We start from the raw sequence: 18326 nt of genomic DNA, 5'->3' as shown, positions 1-18326 counted from the left end.
ATTCAACAACTGGTGTAGGCTCCTCAGGGTTAGCCCCAAACCCTTCAAAATCCCTCTCTTGTACACATTCTGGCCACAGTTTTCTCCAAGCAGAGTTCGAAGTCCTGCAAGTCGCTCCCTCCCAAGCCTTACCTATAGGGTTTATGCAACTGAGGATACTGAAGTGATCTTTCCAGAACTCGTAAGGTTCATTCAGTGTCTGAGGTCACTTTTAACCCTTTCAGGGTCCAAGGCCCAAATTTGGAGTCACGCACCAGTGTCCAAGAATTTAAAAAAAAAAAATTTGTTATTTTTTCTTATGAAATCGTAGAGAATCTTTTTGTGAAGGTAATAAAACAAAAAGTACAAAATTTGGTGGAAAATTGACGAAATTATGCTCTCGCGAATTTTGATGTGTCAGCGATATTTACGAATCGGCGATTTTGCCGACTTTGACTCCCATTTTAGGCCAATTACATTATTCCAATCAACCAAATTCTTAGCTATTTCACTAGTATTACTTTTATTCTATCGATTGAGCACAAGAAATCGCCAAGTCAACTGTTTCAACTACAAAATAAAGTGATCGGAAATTGTTAATTTGGCCAATTTAACACAAAGTTCAAAATATTCCAATTTCAAAATAGGGTCCAGAATAACCAATGTAGGTATTCCTGGCACTAAACTAACATTTCCTCTGTTCATTAGTTATGTTTTGAGGCTTTACAAATAAATTCCATTTTGATTTTTTATTCACAAAATTAATTTTTATTCACACCAAAAAATAGATTTACTGTTATGCAATACTGTAATAATTGTATAAATATCATCACCATATTTGTGAATGTATATTAGACCCACCAGCTGACGTGTATTAGATGTGTGAGGTCGTTCGTTTACTCTTGAATATCGGCAAAAATTTAACATTTCCGCTACTTTGAGCTCAGTTTCAAGCCATTTCCAGTGCTAAAACCAATCAAAATCATCTCTATTTCTGTAATATGTCTTCCATTCTATCAAATGAGACCAAGAAATCGCAAATACAACTATAAAAAACATACGAAAAAACACTGCAAAGTTGCTGTTTTAATCGAAAAATCATGATTTCAGTTTTTTCTCTCATTATACACAGTGTGCTGCAGGATCTGTTTTATGCACTTTTGAAACACTGCTTTAGTGTACAGTTTTTTTGAAGTTTGAAATGACCTGCTGGTTCATGGGCTGGAGGAGAGGAATGGTATTAGGAGGCAAAAACTTCACTTTGATGAAGCTCAACTCCCCTACAAATTGCTCTTGCAAGTTGTGAGGATGAGCAAGAGCATTGTCCATTACCAGGAGGCACTTGAGTAACAATTTATTTTCCAGAAGGTATTTTTTCACAGTGGGGCCAAACACGTCATAGAACCAGTCAAGGAAAATGACCCTAGTGACCCATGCCTTACTGTTTGCTCTCCGCATCACACACAATTTAATGTTGACATTGTTTTTCTTGAACACTCTGGGAGTTTGAGTGATGCACAAGTAAAGGCTTCACTTTGCAATCCCCACTCGCATTACTACAAAACATGAGAGTTAGCCTGTCTTTCATAGGCTTGTGTCCTGGGAGTGCCTTTTCCTCCTGAGTAATGTAGGTCCTGTTTGGCATTTTCTTCCAAAAGAGGCCTGTTTCGTCACATTTGAACACTTGTTGGGGTTTTAATTTTTCTATATACCCCTTAAAGTCCTGGACATATTTTTCAGCCGTTTTTTTGTCAGAACTGGCAGCCTCACCATGCCTTATCACACTGTGTATGGCACTATGATTCTTACATCTCTCAAACCAACCTTTGCTGGCCTTAAATTCACTGACATCAGCACTAGTTTCAGGCATTTTCTTAATTAGATCATCATGCCTTTTCACATATTGACTGAGAAACACTATCTCCTGATAATTGTTTCTCGTTTATCCACACCAATAACAGTCTCTCCACATCTTCGAGGATTTGCAATCTCTGTTTTGTAAGCATACTTGCACCTTTCGCAAAAACAGCTTCCTTGATTGCCTTTTTGTTGGCCAAGATAGTAGTGATGGTTGAATGGGGTTTGTTATATAACCTGGCCAACTCAGAGACATGCACTCCACTTTCATACTTTGCGATTATCTCTTTCTTTAATTCAATAGTATTTCTCACCCTTTTTACCACAGGGTTGGCAGAAGCCGCTTTCTTTGGGCCATGGTGGCTCATTTAGCAGTTACAAGCACTAAAAGCAGTGGAATAATGCAAAATGTATCACATATACATGTGGAATAGTCCACACTGGCTTGTAAACACTGGCACACTAGCTGAAGGCAGGGTGGCTCAGGCACTGGCCGGGCGGACAGGCGGACACGTTCGGGACGAATGCCCTTAATCGAGTTCTTGTACGTTAGCCGAGCCAATATTTTGACACAAAAACGCGCTGCTATCTGATTTTGGCGTTAGACGATGCTTCCGTTACCCGAGGGTCCACTGTATACTCTAGAATGAATAAAATGTCATTACATATGTGAGGAGTAAGTGGTGGTGGTGGTGGGTTTATAAGGGCCACTGAGAGAAGCTGTACATAATAGTGTAGTGGAGGTGGCAGCAGGAGCCACCAAAACTATTCACACAAACAGTGGACGTAATTAATAAATAAGAAATATTTACACTTTAATTTATAAATAAGAAAGATTTATACTGTAAATAAGAAATACATGTATTTACAATTACTGTACCTTGGAGATGCTGGCATTGGTTTAGGGTGTTGGAAGATAGGCAGGGCGGCGTATGTTTGTCAGTGGCCCTATGTATCTCGAGTAACATTGGAGGAGTCAGTTTCGTGTTGTCCTTTTTCTATCGCTTAACTTACTTGCTACACTGTTAATGCTACACTTTATCGCTGGCTGGTGCTATAGCTTTTATCGACTCCTGCTTTATTATCGTAGAATCACTGAATCACTTTGGTACTTTGCTATGAGTTTTTTCTTGAATTCTATCGTGTTTCTCACCTTTATCAATGGGCTGGCACTAGCAGCTTTCTTTGGGCCCATGGTGGCTTATTTAGCAGTCACACAAAATAAACAAGTGCAAAAAACAATGAATTATTAAGAAATGTTTCCTATGGCCTCGCAGGATAATGTTCACTCGCCCATAAACAAAGCAACACTGCCTCTTCAGAATGAGTGTGTGGGAGGTTGTGTGCACGGCACACTTGGACATGTACCGTACCACCAACGAGAATGGAGGAAAGCACTGGAAACAGAGCCAGTATTTTTACCGTACCACTGACGAGAACGGAGGAAAACAACGAAATCGGGGCCAATAATTTTACAGAAAACATAAGTGATGACGGAAATGAGCAAAAATAGAGGCCAAAGGAAAGGGAGGGTCCACTGTATGTGTGTACTCTACACCCTTTTACTTGTATGGTGAGGGTATTATTTGTCTGGGTATGATGGAGGAAGGAGTGGTGAGGGTTATTGCATGTTGTGTGTGAGGGAAAGTGAGCTGATTTGTACTGGATGCAGTGCAATGACCAGCAATAAATGTTGAATCTCTAGTTCTTGATCAATTTCTCTACCAAATGAATGCAAGCCTTCACTTGTGTATAAAATGAACATGCAGAAATATTAATGCTTATACAGTAGGGCCCCGCTTTACGGTGTTTCGCCTTATGGCTTTCCACTAATATGGCAATTTCAGATTATGACCAAAATTTGCTATGCGGTGAGTGGTCTTTCAAATATGGCACGCCCCACCCAGTTTGTTTGCATTCTCCGTGAGCACATCTATCATGTCTGAAAACTATCCAAAATTTCAAGTGTTTTAAAGTTATTGTGTATTTTATATGTCCTCTGATAATTATACTTGTGTTTACTTGTACCTAGATATAATTACACACTGTGCTGGCATGCAGGTACACATTAAAATCACTAAGAGTCTCTCTACTCATGATGCCATAGTAATACTACATAATAATCTCTTAGGCACATTAAATTTAGTCTTATTTTACGTTAATATAATCCATCAATGATATTTTCTTCAAAATTATGTAAGAAATACGTTACATAGCATGTAAACATGATACACCCACAGAATAAATTTTGACATAAATATAAGATGCTTACAAACCGGCTTTGTAGGAGTGTCGGAAGAATTACGTTTCCTCTGGTCAAACACTTGGGGATAACTGTAGAAAAATATTCCTTTTGTATGCTTTCACTCTATGTAGAGCAATTCATGACCCTTGTGGGTTTAGCACTTCTTTTTTTATTATGATAATAGTAATAATGATGTCCTTCACTCTAAAAATGGTGTTGCATGAGAATGGGAGTGTTGCTGTTTGTTTATTCTGTACTAACTTGTACATAAATAACAAAAAAGGCACAATACTGTGATTGTAATGATACACAAATACAGTGGACCCCCGGTTTACGATATTATTTCATTCCAGAAGTATGTTCAGGTGCCAGTACTGACCGAATTTGTTCCCATAAGGAATATTGTGAATTAGATTAGTCCATTTCAGACCCCCAAACATACACATACAAACGCACTTACATAAATACACTTACATAATTGGTCGCATTGGAAGCTGATCGTAAACCGGCGGTCCACTGTAACCCGATACACAAATGGTCCAAGTCGAACCGAAACATCGTCATAAGCTCATCTCTTCTATGTGTGGGTTATTTGTGTATCTAACTTGTACACAATATAAGAGTATTTGTTTTGTGAGGTAATTATTATTATAATAAAAAAATATTGAGATAAAACTTTTACGAACTCTTACAAACGGACGTGAATGAACTAAAAGTTGACACGTATGAATCTGCATTTGGCCTAGTCACTCCCCCACTCCGCTTTTATTTATAAATCTCGGCACGAATTATTCATTACTTCTCCCTTCGTTTATGATGACATCTAAAGGTAGTTGTTAGAAACGGTTAAATTCAGTGAATAAGGTATGTCGATGGCAATAATATGGCTCTGGGCTGCAGTGTAGGTAGCCGGTGAGTGTAGCTCAGGTGGGCTACACCTACCGGCTACCTACACTGACTTTCTACAAATAAATACTACTCATCTCTCATCCTACATTAAGACTACACATATTTTCAGGTAAATAATGAGTGTACTGTATGTGTACAGTATTTTATCTGTCTGGGCTGCTTTAACCCTTTGACTGTTTCGGCCGTACATATACAGTATGTTTTACGTGCCAGTGTTTCTGATGTATTAATATGCCTAAATTCTAGCAGCTTCAAATCAGGTGGGAGAAAGTTGGTAGGCCCACATGTGAGAGAATGGGTCTGTGTGGTCAGTGTGCTCAGTATAAAAACAGTCCTGCAGCACGCAGTGCATAATGGGAAAAAAAAAAGAACTCAGTGTTTTTGGATTAAACCACTGACTTTGAGGTGTATTTTCGTATAGTATTTATGATTGTATTCTCGTTTTCTTGGTCTCATTTGATAGAATAGGAGGCATATTACAGAAGTAGAGATGATTTTGATTAGTTTCATGATGAAAATGACCATGAAATCGAGCTCAAAGTAGCTTAGATGTTTGATTTTTGCCAATGTTCAAGAGTAAACAAATCACGCCACGTGTCCAATACACGTCAACTGGCGAGTCTAATATTCTTTCACAAGTGCACTGATATTATTTATTCCATTTTTACAATAATGTGGTAGTCTGCATAACAGTAAATCTATTTTTGTGTGAATAAATATTCAAAACAGAAAGCAAGAGTAATATAAGAGGGGTCTGGAGACATGACTAATGAACAGAGAAAGTTATTTTAGTGCCAAGAATGTCTGCATTGTTTATTCTGGACCCTATTTTGAAATTAGCATCTTTTCTAATTTGTGAAATTGGCCAAATTGCCGATTTCTGACCACTTTATTGGGTAGTTAAAATCAGTAAATGCGTGGTTTCTTGTACTCAGTCGATAGAACAAATGGAGTTCTAAAGAAATAGCTATGAGTTTGGTCGACTGAAACAATGAAATTGGCCGAAAATAGGGCTCAAAGTGGGCGAACTCACCGATGCATATATATCGCTGAGATCGCTAACTTTGTGCAAGTTTTCCATCAAATTTCGTACTTTTGTTGTCATTGCCATCGGGAAAAGATTCTCTATCATTTCATAAGAAAATTTTTTTTTTTTTCGAATATTTTGCGACACAGGGAGACAGTTTCAGAATTGGGATTGTGACAGTCAAAGGGTTAAATATTGTTTAAGTTTGGGACTGGGAGCCAGGGCTGCCTACACCTGACTTTCTACAAATAAGTACTACTCACCTCTTGCCCTACATTAAGACTACAAATATTTTAAAGTAACGAATGTACTGTGTATGTATTTAACTTTTTTTTATTTTGTTTTTTAGTGCCTAGTTCTATTACTAACTTAATATAAGTTAGTGTAAACTTGTTGTGTGGCATTTTTATGCATTTATATTAAAAAAATGGCATTCTGCATTCCGGTGACGTCTGCTTTCCAGTGATAGCCTGGAACCTAACCTGCCGTGTAAGTGGGGCCCTACTGCATTGAAGAAATAGAGAAGGAAATATTTGTTATAATTCATTTTTAAAAGCAGCTGTAATAACATCAATAAATCTGTAGTTGTTGGCCAGTCTCAACTACTTATCAGCGGTTGAAGCATGCACAGAAATCAACATAGACAAAGTATGAATGAATTTGGTGGAAAAAAAAAATTTCATTGTTTGCAATGCTCATACAGGCATCCCTATAAAATTGTAGAGGGTTGCACTCCTATTGGCATAAATCATTGGTTTTATATCTTTGGGTCCTTCACATAATGTTCTAACCTAGGATATTGGTGGAGCATTGATCCACAGTTTTGATCATTGCAAATATTTAACACCTTTTTTAACATGTCAGCCATCTCCCATCAAGGCAGGGTGACCCAAAAGAAAGAAAAATCCAAAAAGAAAGAAAAACTTTCATTATCAGCCAACACTTTCACCATCACTCATTAATCACTGTCTTTGCAGAGGCGCCCGGGTATGACTGTTGAGATAGTCACTCCAAACTGCTAATATCCGAGACCCCTCCTTTAAAGGCATTGTACTTCTCATTTTCAGGACTTGAGTCCAGCTGACCATTTTCTCTGAATCCCTTCACAAAATATTACCCTGCTCACACTCCAACATCTCGTCAGGTCCCAAAAACCGATCTCCATTTACTCCTATCTAACACACTCGTGCATGCTTGCTGGAAATCCAAGCCCCTCGCCCATGAAACCACCTTTACCTCCTCCCTCCAACCTTTTTGAGGATGACCCCTACTCCGCCTTTCTTACCCTACAGATTTATGCGTTCTCCAAGTCATTCTACTTTGTTCCATTCTCTCTAAATGACTAAACTTCCTCAGCAGCCCCTCTTCAGCCTTCTAACTGATACTTTTAGTGACCCCACACCTCCCAATTTTCACACTTTGAATTCTCTGCATAATATTTACACCACACATTGCCCTTAGACAGGACATCTCCACTGCCTCCAGCCTCCTCGCTGCAGCATTTACAGCTCGAGCTTCACACCCATACAAGAGTGTTCGTACCACTGTACTTTCGTACATTCTCTTCTTTGCCTCCATAGATAAGGTTTTTTGTCTCCACAGATACCTCAACGCACAACTCACCTTTTTTCTTTCATCAATTCTGTGGTTATCCTCACTCTTCATAAACCTATCCGTTGACAAGTCAGCTCCCAAATATCTGAAAAAAATTCACTTCATTCATACTTTCCCTCTCCAATGTGATACTCAGTTTTTCTTTTATCTAAATTGTTTGATACCCTCATCACCTTACTCTTACCTATATTCGCTTTCAACTTTCTACCCTTACACACCCTCCCAAACTCGTCCACTAACCTTTGAAACTTTTCTTTACAATCTCCCATAAGCACAGCAATATCAGCAAAAAGTAACTGTGTCAATTCCCATTTTGTATTTGATTTCTCATAATTTAATCCCACCCCTCTCCCCAACACCCTAGCATTTAGTTCTTTTACAGCCCCACCTATAAATATATTAAACAACCATGGTGACATTACACATCCCTGTCTAAGACCTACTTTTACTGGGAAGTAATCTCACAATCTCCTACACACCCTAACCCGAGCCTCACTTTTTTTTTTTTTTCAACAAGTCGGCTGTCTCCCACCGAGGCAGGGTGACCCAAAAAGAAAGATCCCCAAAAAGAAAATACTTTCATCATCATTCAACTCTTTCACCTCACTCATACATAATCACTGTCTTTGCAGAGATACACAGATACAACAGTTTAGAGGCATGTAAAACATATCCCTCCAAACTTCCAATATCCCAAACCCCTCCTTTAAAGTGCATGCATTGTATTTCCCATTACCAGTACTCATAAAAACTCATAAAAACTCTACAACATTTAGTAACTTACCACCTATTCCATCCACTTGCAACATCTGCCACATTGCTCCCCTATCCACTCTATCATATGCCATTTCTAAATCCATAAATGCAATGAAAACTTCCCTACCTTTATATAAATGCTGTTCACATATATGCTTCACTGTAAACACTTGTTCTACACATTCCCTGCCCACTCTAAAGCCTCCTTCCTCATCTGCAGTCGTACTCTCTGTCTTACCTCTAATTCTTTCAATAATAACCCTACCGTACACTTACTCCTCTTTAATTTTTACGATCTCTTGTGTCCCCCTTTCCTTTGTATAAAGGAGCTATACATGCTCTCTGCCAATCCCTAGGTACATTCCCCTCTTTCATACATTTATTAAACAAAAATACCAACTACTTCAACACTATATCCCTCCTCCCTGCTTTTAACATTTCTGTCTTGATCCTGTCAGTTTCAGCTGCTTTATACACCTCCCCCACACTCAAATCCTGCTCTTCTTCACTCCTGAAAGATGTTATAACCCCCCCTTCCCTGGCCAGTGCATGAAATTACCGCCTCCCTTTCATCGACATTTAAAAGTTCCTCAAAATATTCCTGCCATCTACCCAATACCACTAGCTCCCCATCTACTAACTCCCCTGCTCTGTTTTTAACTGACAAAGCCATTTGTTCCCTAGGCTTTCTTAACCCTTTCAGGGTCCGTCCCATAGATCTACGGCTTTACGTTCAGGGTCCAAACCGTAGATCTACGCCATGAGCTCAGCTCACTCTGATAAACTGTGAGTGGTACATTTGGGCCTAGATATGAGAGAATACATCTGTGATATGTGTGCACCACATAAAACAAATCCTGCTGCACACTGTGTACAATGAGAGAAAAAACTGAAACCATGATTTTCGATTAAAACAGCGACTTTGCAGTGTTTTTTCGTATGTTTTTTATAGTTGTATTTGCGATATCTTGGTCTCATTTGATAGAATGGAAGACATATTACAGAAATAGAGATGATTTTTGATTGGTTTTAGCACTGGAAATGGCTTGAAACTGAGCTCAAAGTTGCGGAAATGTTAAATTTTTGCCGATGTTCAAGAGTAAACAAACGACCTCACATGTCTAATACACGCCAGCTGGTGGGTCTAATATACATTCACAAATGTGGTGTTGATATTTATACAATTATTACAATATTGCATAATAGTAAATCTATTTTTTGGTGTGAATAAAAATTCATTGTGAATAAAAAATCAAAATGGAATTTATTTGTAAAGCCTCAAAACGTAACTAATGAACAGAGGAAATGTTAGTTTAATGCCAGGAATACCTACATTGTTTATTCTGGACCGTGTTTTGAAATTGGAATATTTTGAACTTTGTGTTAAATTGGCTAAATTACCAATTTACGATCCCTTTATTTTGTAGTTGAAACAGTTGACTTGGCGATTTCTTGTGCTCAATCGATAGAATAGAAGTAATACTAGTGAAATAGCTAAGAATTTGGTCGACTGGAATAATGTAATTGGCCTAAAATGGGAGTCAAAGTCGGCAAAATCGCCGATTCGTAAATATCGCTGACACATCAAAATTCGCGAGAGCATAGTTTTGTCAATTTTCCATCAAATTTCATACTTTTTGTTTTATTACCTTCACGAAAAGATTCTCTACCATTTCATAAGAAAAAAGAATTTTTTTTTTTGAAAATTCTTGGACACTTGGGCACCACTTCAGATTTTGGCCTTGGACCCTGAAGGGGTTAACTTGTTTATCTCACTCCAAAATTTTTTCTTATATTCTGCAAAATTCCTTGACAGTGCCTCTCCCACTCTATCATTAACTATCCTTTTGCACCCTTTCATAACTCTGTTCACCTTTCTTTTACTCTCCATATACTCTGCTTTTCTTACAACACTTCTGCTTTGTAAAAACTTCTCATAAGCTACCTTTTTCTCTTTTATCACACCCTTTACTTCATCATTCCACCAATCACTCCTCTTTCCTCCTGCTGCACCCACCCTCCTATAGCCGCAAACTTCTGCCCCACATTCTAATACTGCATTTTTAAAACTATGCCAACCCTCTTTAACCCCCCCCCCCCCACTACTCATACTTGCATTAGTCCACCTGTCTGCCAATAGTTGCTTGTATCTCACCGTAACTTCCTCCTCCCTTAGTTTATACTCTTTCATCTCTCTCTCACTTGCTGTTGCCATTTTCCTTATGTCCCATCTACCTCTTACTCTAACTGTAGCTACAAGTAAATAATGGTCGGATATATCCGTTGCCCCTCTATAAACATGTACATCCTGAAGCCTATGCATCAACCTTTTATCCACCAATACAGCAGGGCCCCACTTTACGGCGTTTCACTTTACGGCGTTCCGCTAATACGGTCATTTCAAATTATGACCAAAACTCGCTATACGGCTCCCCCCACCTGACTTTCTAATACGGTCACCGCGCCCCACCCTGTTTGTTTACATTCTTCGTGAGCTCAGTAAGCACTCTCTCCATTTTGTCTGGAAACTCCAAAATTTCAAATGTTTTTAAAAGTTATTTCATATTTTATATATACTCTGATAATTATATTTATGTATACCTGTACTTAAATAAACTTACATACTGTGCTGGCATGCAGGTACACATTAAAATCAGTAAGAGTGTCTTATGTCTCCAGACGTCATATTAGTAATGATGATAATAATCATCGAGTCTCATTTAAATGTCGTATGTTACGTTAAATACACATTTTCCTTAATCCATCTATGATATTTTTTCAAAATTATATAATAAACACGATACATAACATAAAAAGATGATAAATACACCCCACAATAGAATAAATAAACATAAATATGAGATGTGGTAGCAGACGACTTGCACAAGTGACGCCATATTAGAAATGATAATAATAATAATAATAATAATCACCGAGTCTCATTAAATGTTGTATATTACGTTAATATACACATTTTCATTAATCCATCCATGATATTTTTTCAAAATTATATAATAAACACGATACATAACATAAAAAGATGATAAATACACTCTACAATAGAATAAATAAACATAAATATGAGATGTGGTAGCCAGATAACTTGTACAAGTGATGCCAAGAATAACATTTTCTCTAATCTAACATAAGAGAAAATGTGTTATTGGGGGTAACTGTAGAAAATTATTCCTTTCATATGTATGTAAGTAAGTTTATTCAGGTATACACAAATACAGTTACATAGATTATCATACATAACAACATGTGTAGAGAACCTAGGATAACCCAAAAAAGTCAGTGACTTATTTCCATTGCCTTCACTCAGAGCATCATTTCTTCTCAAAATGATGTTACATGAGAATGGGAGTGTTCTTTATTTATTCTACCGTATCAATGTAGAGACAACATGTACACAATGTAACTTGTACACAAACCAGACGTGTACACTTTGTTTGTTTACAAAACTTACCTTCGCCTGGTTTGTTTACATAACTCTGCGCCTGTACTCTCTCTTGCACTCATTCTTTCTCTCTCATTTATTCGTTTTATCTCATTTACTTACTCCTGACCCTACATTAAGACTACAAATATTTTAAGGTAAGTAATGAGTGAACTGTATATACATTTTATCGCTCTGGGATGCTTAAATGTAATAGAATATTATGTGTAGGTGGGTTGGCCTGGTATGGTAGCCCGGCTGACTACCATACATACCACACTTGATTTTTTACAATACTACTAATCTCACCCTATATTTTAAGGTAAGTAATGAGTGAACTGTATATACATTTTATCGCTCTGGGATGCTTAAATATCATAGAATTGTATGTGTGGGTGGGGTGGCCTGGTATGGTAGCCTGGCTGACTACCATACATACCACTCTTGATTTCTTACAATAAATACTACTTGTCTCACCCTAGATTAAGACTATAAATATTTTAAGGTAAGTAATGAGTGCACTATGTGTGTATTGTACTTTTTTATTGTTTTTTGATGCCTGGTTCTATTGCTAACTTAATATATGTTAGTGTAAACTTGTTATCTAGTGTTTGTATGCATTTGTAAGTGGAAAAAAAGGGTGTTCCACTTTACGGCGGTTTCCGCTTTACGGCGGTAGCCTGGAACCTAACCAGCCGTATAAGTGGGGCCCTACTGTACATATTCTAACAAACTACTTTCATTACGTGCTGTATCATACCTTGTATACTTATTTATCCTCTTTTTCATAAAATATGCATTATTTATTACCAAACCTCTTTTTACACACAGTTCAGTTAAAGGCTCCTCATTTTCATTTACCCCTGGCACCACAAATTTACCTACTATGCCCTCCACAACATTTTTACCCACTTTAGCATTTAAATCCCCAACCATTAGTACTTTCTCACTTGTTTCAAAACTCCCCATGCACTCTCTCAACATTTCCCAAAATCTCTCTCGCCTCTAAACTTCTCTCTTCTCCAGGTGCATAAACACTTGTTATAATGCACTGTTCACATCTAACCCTTATTTTACTGCATGTTCTTCTTCTTTCAATGTACCAGCTGTATCCCACTGAGGTGGGGTGGCCCAAAAGGAAAAACGAAAGTTTCTCCTTTTAAATTTAGTAATATGTACAGGAGAAGGGGTTACTAGCCCCTTGCTCCCAGCATTTTAGTCACCTCTTACGACATGCATGGCTTACGGAGGAAGAATTCTGTTCCACTTCCCCATGGAGAATTGGAACAGAATTCTTCCTCCGTAAACCATGGGGATTTTACTGCATATAATCCTTAAATTTATAAATTTATATTTCCTCTTTTCCTGCCATAACTTATCCTTCAACATTATTGCTACTCCTTCATTAGCTCTAACCCTATTAGAAACCCCTGTCTTAATCCCATTTATTTCTCCCCCACTGAAACTCGCCTACCTCCTTCAGCTTTGTTTCACTTACAGCCAGGATATCCAGTTTCTTTTCATTCATAACATCCACAATCATCTCTCTTATCATTCACATAACATCCATGCACATTCATACATCCCACTTTGATGGTTTTCTTCTTTTTCTTTTTAGTAAGCTATACGGGAAAAGGGGTTACTCAAAATATTCCTACCATCTTTCGAATTCCTCCAACTCGCTATCCACTAACTCCCCTGCTCTGTTTTTAACTGACAAATCCATTCGTTCCCTAGGCTTTCTTAACCTGTTTATCTCGCTCCAAAATTTTTTCTTATTTTCAGCAAAATTTGTTAACAGTGCCCCACCCACTCTATCATTTGCTCTCCTTTTGCACTCCCTTACCACAATCTTCACCTTTCTTTTACTTTCCTTATACTCTACCCTTCTTATAACACTTCTGCTTTGTTAAAACCTCTCATAAGTGACCTTTTTCTCTTTTATTGCACCCTTCACCTCATCATCCCATGAATCACTCCTCTTTTCTCCTGTACCCACCCTTCTATAGCCACAAACTTTTACCCCGCATTCTAACACTGCATTTTTAACCCTTTCACTGTCGGTCTCATAATATTACAGCTTGCAAGCCAGTGTCAGTCCCGTAATACTATGCCAAAATTCTAGCTGCTTCAAATCTGGCGGAAGAAAGTTGGTAGGCCTGCATGTGAGAGAATGGGTCTTTGTGGTCATTGTGCGCAGTATAAAAAAAAAATCGGGGAGGCACTGCATTGTGGGAGTGCTAATTCAGTACATCTTGTTCACCATGCCTAGTGATAAGGAATACCTCACTCCCTGGCAAATTGGGATTCTTCTCTTCCCAAGTGATAGTTCTAACACAGATAGAAGTGTCAGTGAAGAAGAATTACATGGTTTTGAGGAGTTTGTGACCGAAAGCAATGTCCAGGATACCAGAAATAGTGCTGAAAACCCAGACGACCATCAACCTTCCACCTCTGGTGCCGGGCCATCTTGTTCATGTTCACGGCGAAAGAGGAACTCACATTTTCCCATGTCCAGGACTCGGATATGAGCAGTGGCCATGATAGTGATACTGATTGTGATTTCCAAGCTCTTGATTACAATTCCAGTAGCGACAATGAAAAGGAATATTCTCCAGTGAAGTGTCAATTTATACGAGACTACATGCATTCTGGTAGTATGCCACGTGCTATTCGAAGGGGAAGGAGTACATATCGAAGTATATACCGTGGCTTTACACCAGGAACAGATAGTGATAAGAGAAGACAGTGTGGGTGTTGGGGAGAATGGTGTGGGTGGTGGGGAAGATGGTATGGTGTGGGTGGTGGGGAAGATGGTATGGTGTGGGTGGTGGGGAAGATGGTATGGTGTGGGTGGTGGGGAAGATGGTATGGTGTGGGTGGTGGGGAAGATGTTCATTTACCTACACAGAAAACAACGATAAATGAAGAATAAAACAATAACATCACACTTACCTTTATTGAAGACATGGTGATGTATGGAAGATGGGAGGAGGGGAGAGGATGGAGTTTACAGTTGTTTGGAAGGGGAATCCCCTTCCATAAAGACTTCAGGTACCGTGTCCATATCCTGGGTTACTTACCTTCTTTGTTTCTTAATGCCACTAGGACCAGCTTGAGTCACTGCACCCCTGTTGCTCAAAAAAAGTGTTCCAGAGAGGTCTTTTTCTGGCATACATTAGGAATTGTGTTGAGAGACAGGATAAGATAGTCCTTCAATATGACACTAATATCAGCTCTACGGCTTATTTATCTAGCATACTTCATCTAATATGACATAAGAAACAATATTAATAACATAGAAACATGATATATACTCTAGAATGAATAAAATATGGCATTAAGAATGTCACGAGTGGTGGTGTGTTTGTTGTTGGGTGTACGTATAAGGGCCACTGAAAGATGAGCTTTACATAGTGGTGGTGAAGGTGGCAGCAGAGGCAGCGGTGTTAGGCAGTAGCCCTATATACCACCAACAACAATGGAGGAGTCAGTTTCGTGCTGTCCTTTTCCTATTGATTAATTGCTTATCTTACTTGCTTCACTGTTAACCCTTTCAGGGTCCGTCCCGTAGATCTACGGCTTTACGGTGAGTGTCCAAACCGTAGATCTACGCCATGAGCTCAGCTCACTCTGATAAACTGTGAGTGGTACATTTGGGCCTAGATATGAGAGAATACATCTATGTGGTATGTGTGCACCACATAAAACAGATCCTGCAGCACACTGTGTATAATGAGAGAAAAAAACTTAAATCATGATTTTTCGATTAAAACAGCGACTTTGCAGTGTTTTTTCGTATGTTTTTTATAGTTGTATTTGCGATTTCTTGGTCTCATTTGATAGAATGGAAGACATATTACAGAAATAGAGATGATTTTGATTGGTTTTAGCACTGGAAATGGCTTGAAACTGAGCTCAAAGTAGCGGAAATGTTAAATTTTTGCCGATATTCAAGAGTAAACAAACAACCTCACACGTCTAATACACGTCAGCTGGTGGGTCTAATATACATTCACAAATATGGTGATGATATTTATACAATTATTACAGTATTGCATAACAGTAAATCTTCTATTTTTTGGTGTGAATAAAAATTCATTATGTGAATAAAAAATCAAAATGGAATTTATTTGTAAAGCCTCAAAACATAACTAATGAACAGAGGAAACGTTAGTTTAGTGCCAGGAATGTCTACATTGTTTATTCTGGACCCTATTTTGAAATTGGAATATTTTGAACTTTGTGTTAAATTGGCCAAATTAACAATTTCCGATCACTTTATTTTGTAGTTGAAACAGTTGACTTGGCGATTTCTTGTGCTCAATCGATAGAATAGAAGTAATACTAGTGAAATAGCTAAGAATTTGGTTGATTGGAATAATGTAATTGGCCTAAAATCGGAGTCAAAGTCGGCAAAATCGCCGATTCGTAAATGTCGCTGACACATCAAAATTCGCGAGAGCATAATTTCGTAAATTTTCCACCAAATTTCGTACTTTTTGTTTTATTACCTTCACAAAAAGATTCTCTACGATTTCATAAGAAAAAATAACAAATTTTTTTTTTGAAAATTCTTGGACACTGGTGCGTGACTCCAGATTTGGGCCTTGGACCCTGAAAGGGTTAAGCATACGTAAAATCTTGAGTTGGATTCAAGAGAGGGTGGTGGTGAATAGGAGAGGCAAAAGATAGGGAGAGAGTAGCTGCTGCTCTTCCCTACACACATTGCCCCCATTCCTTACACATCATATGAATCCACAACATTGAGGAAGTGGAGAGTATGTTTTGTGTTAGATACAGCTGAAGTGTGTGGGGGGAAATAGAGAGGAGGCAGTCCAGCTGCTGTCACCCCCATTCCTCTTACTCAACACTCAACCACAGGTGTGAGGAAATGGAGAGAGAGCATGTGTATAATCTTGTGTTTGATACAGTGTGCAAGGGTGGAAGTGAATAGTGCAGTGAAAGCACCAGAGAGGAAGACAGTTCATCTGCTGCCTGCCTCTGCACATCTGTACAGTATACTGTTTTGTAGCTCTGTTCTGGTTACTTAATGTATTTACATTATTTAAGTAAATGATTTTTAATACTATTTGTAAAAAAAGGGACAGTACTGAAGGTGAAACATTGGGTAATTTTTGTTTTGTTTTGGAAAAATCATTGAAATTAGGTCAGGAATATTATGGCCCATGAAATCATCTCCGATTACTAACTACATGGGTGTCTCTGGGAAAATAGGTTCTGTGTTCTCAACACTCAAATTTGGAAAAATTTTCAGGAGTGCATTAGCACACTAAGTAGGAGACCTACTTTTATCAGTTTAGTTTGGTTAATATTGACATTCATAAGAAATAATAACCTGACTAAAAAGCTTTAGGTGTGGGAAAGTCATCAAGTCAGGAAAACATTGGAAATTGAATTGATTCACTAGTTCTTCAGTAAAATGTTGAATTATTGAAATCATCTAGTATTGAAGCCAAAGAATTTACAGGGGTGATTGTTTCCACAGATGACATTCATAAGAAGTTGACTAGTTTCAGTGCTCCCCATTTATAAGTGCGGATGTTTATTTGGATGTTTGTAAATTGTCTCTCTCCTGTATACCATAGTTTGGGAGATAATCACACTTAACCTTTTACTCAAATCTCCAACAGTATGATTGTGGTGCACACACACTCTTCTCCATGCTGATATTCTGTTCATCCTAAATGTTCTTCCACCTTGTTATCAGCCTTTTTTCCTAGTTCTTGGCCTTCCATTTATCTCTGTATGTCAAAAGTACTGCATGACTTTTTGATAAAAAATGCTTTAAACTTTCTTGTCTTTGGTGCACACTCCTTGTCAACTTGCAGTACTTCTGTGTCACAGCCATCCTAATACTCTCCTGCAAAGTCCTCTTTCTTAACAGTTTAATTGTTTCTTATTCATTTAATTATTTTTTATTCTGCTGTACATGTCTATTCTACATTAATAATTTGTTAAGTATGATTTATTAACATAATTGTAATTTTAATTTTCTCTTTCAGCATGAATGATTATTTTCTTTTTCTTCAGAAATATGGAATTCGAACAAGAGGCAGAGCAGTAGAAATATTTAGCACACTAGCTAACTTAATCTGTATGATGGGGGAATACAACAGGAACTTGGCTAAGACACTTCTCTACCCCACACTTCCAGCATTTACACAAGCCCTTGTCAAAGGTCTACAAACACCTGATGGTTTTACATCAGATTCTGGGTTGAAGAAAGAAATTCTTAGTGGTATGTAGAATGTATTTTTCAAATTGAGAGTTTTCCTTAAGTTTCATCTTGAATACAAATAGAAAAGATTGTTAGAATGTTATATTTAATGACCCATTTGGGCTGTACTCAGAGTTGTGTTTTTCTGTGGGCAAGACCCAGCCCCTGGTCCTGCCTCTTACACCACTTTGATCAGCATCACTGTGTTTTGAGTTTTTGTTTTTTGTTCTTGTTCTTGTTCTCTCTTTTTATTTCATGA

At 38.0% G+C, this 18326-nt stretch overlaps 1 protein-coding gene across 1 annotated transcript in view; it reads left to right on the top strand.

Annotated features, from left to right (window-relative positions):
• Positions 1 to 18111, top strand: part of LOC128684051 (importin-9) — a 40584-nt gene extending 22473 nt beyond the window's left edge. The window contains exon 5 of the mRNA XM_053770196.2: positions 17881 to 18111. Within this exon, the coding sequence (XP_053626171.1) occupies positions 17881 to 18096 (216 nt within the window). The 3' untranslated portion in view covers positions 18097 to 18111. The remainder of the gene's footprint in view (positions 1 to 17880) is intronic.
• Positions 18112 to 18326: the final 215 nt, after the last annotated feature.

The sequence above is a fragment of the Cherax quadricarinatus genome, chromosome 2, assembly GCF_038502225.1.
Source record: "Cherax quadricarinatus isolate ZL_2023a chromosome 2, ASM3850222v1, whole genome shotgun sequence".
Taxonomy (NCBI): domain Eukaryota; kingdom Metazoa; phylum Arthropoda; class Malacostraca; order Decapoda; family Parastacidae; genus Cherax; species Cherax quadricarinatus.
This window is presented reverse-complemented; position numbering and strand designations above follow the sequence as displayed.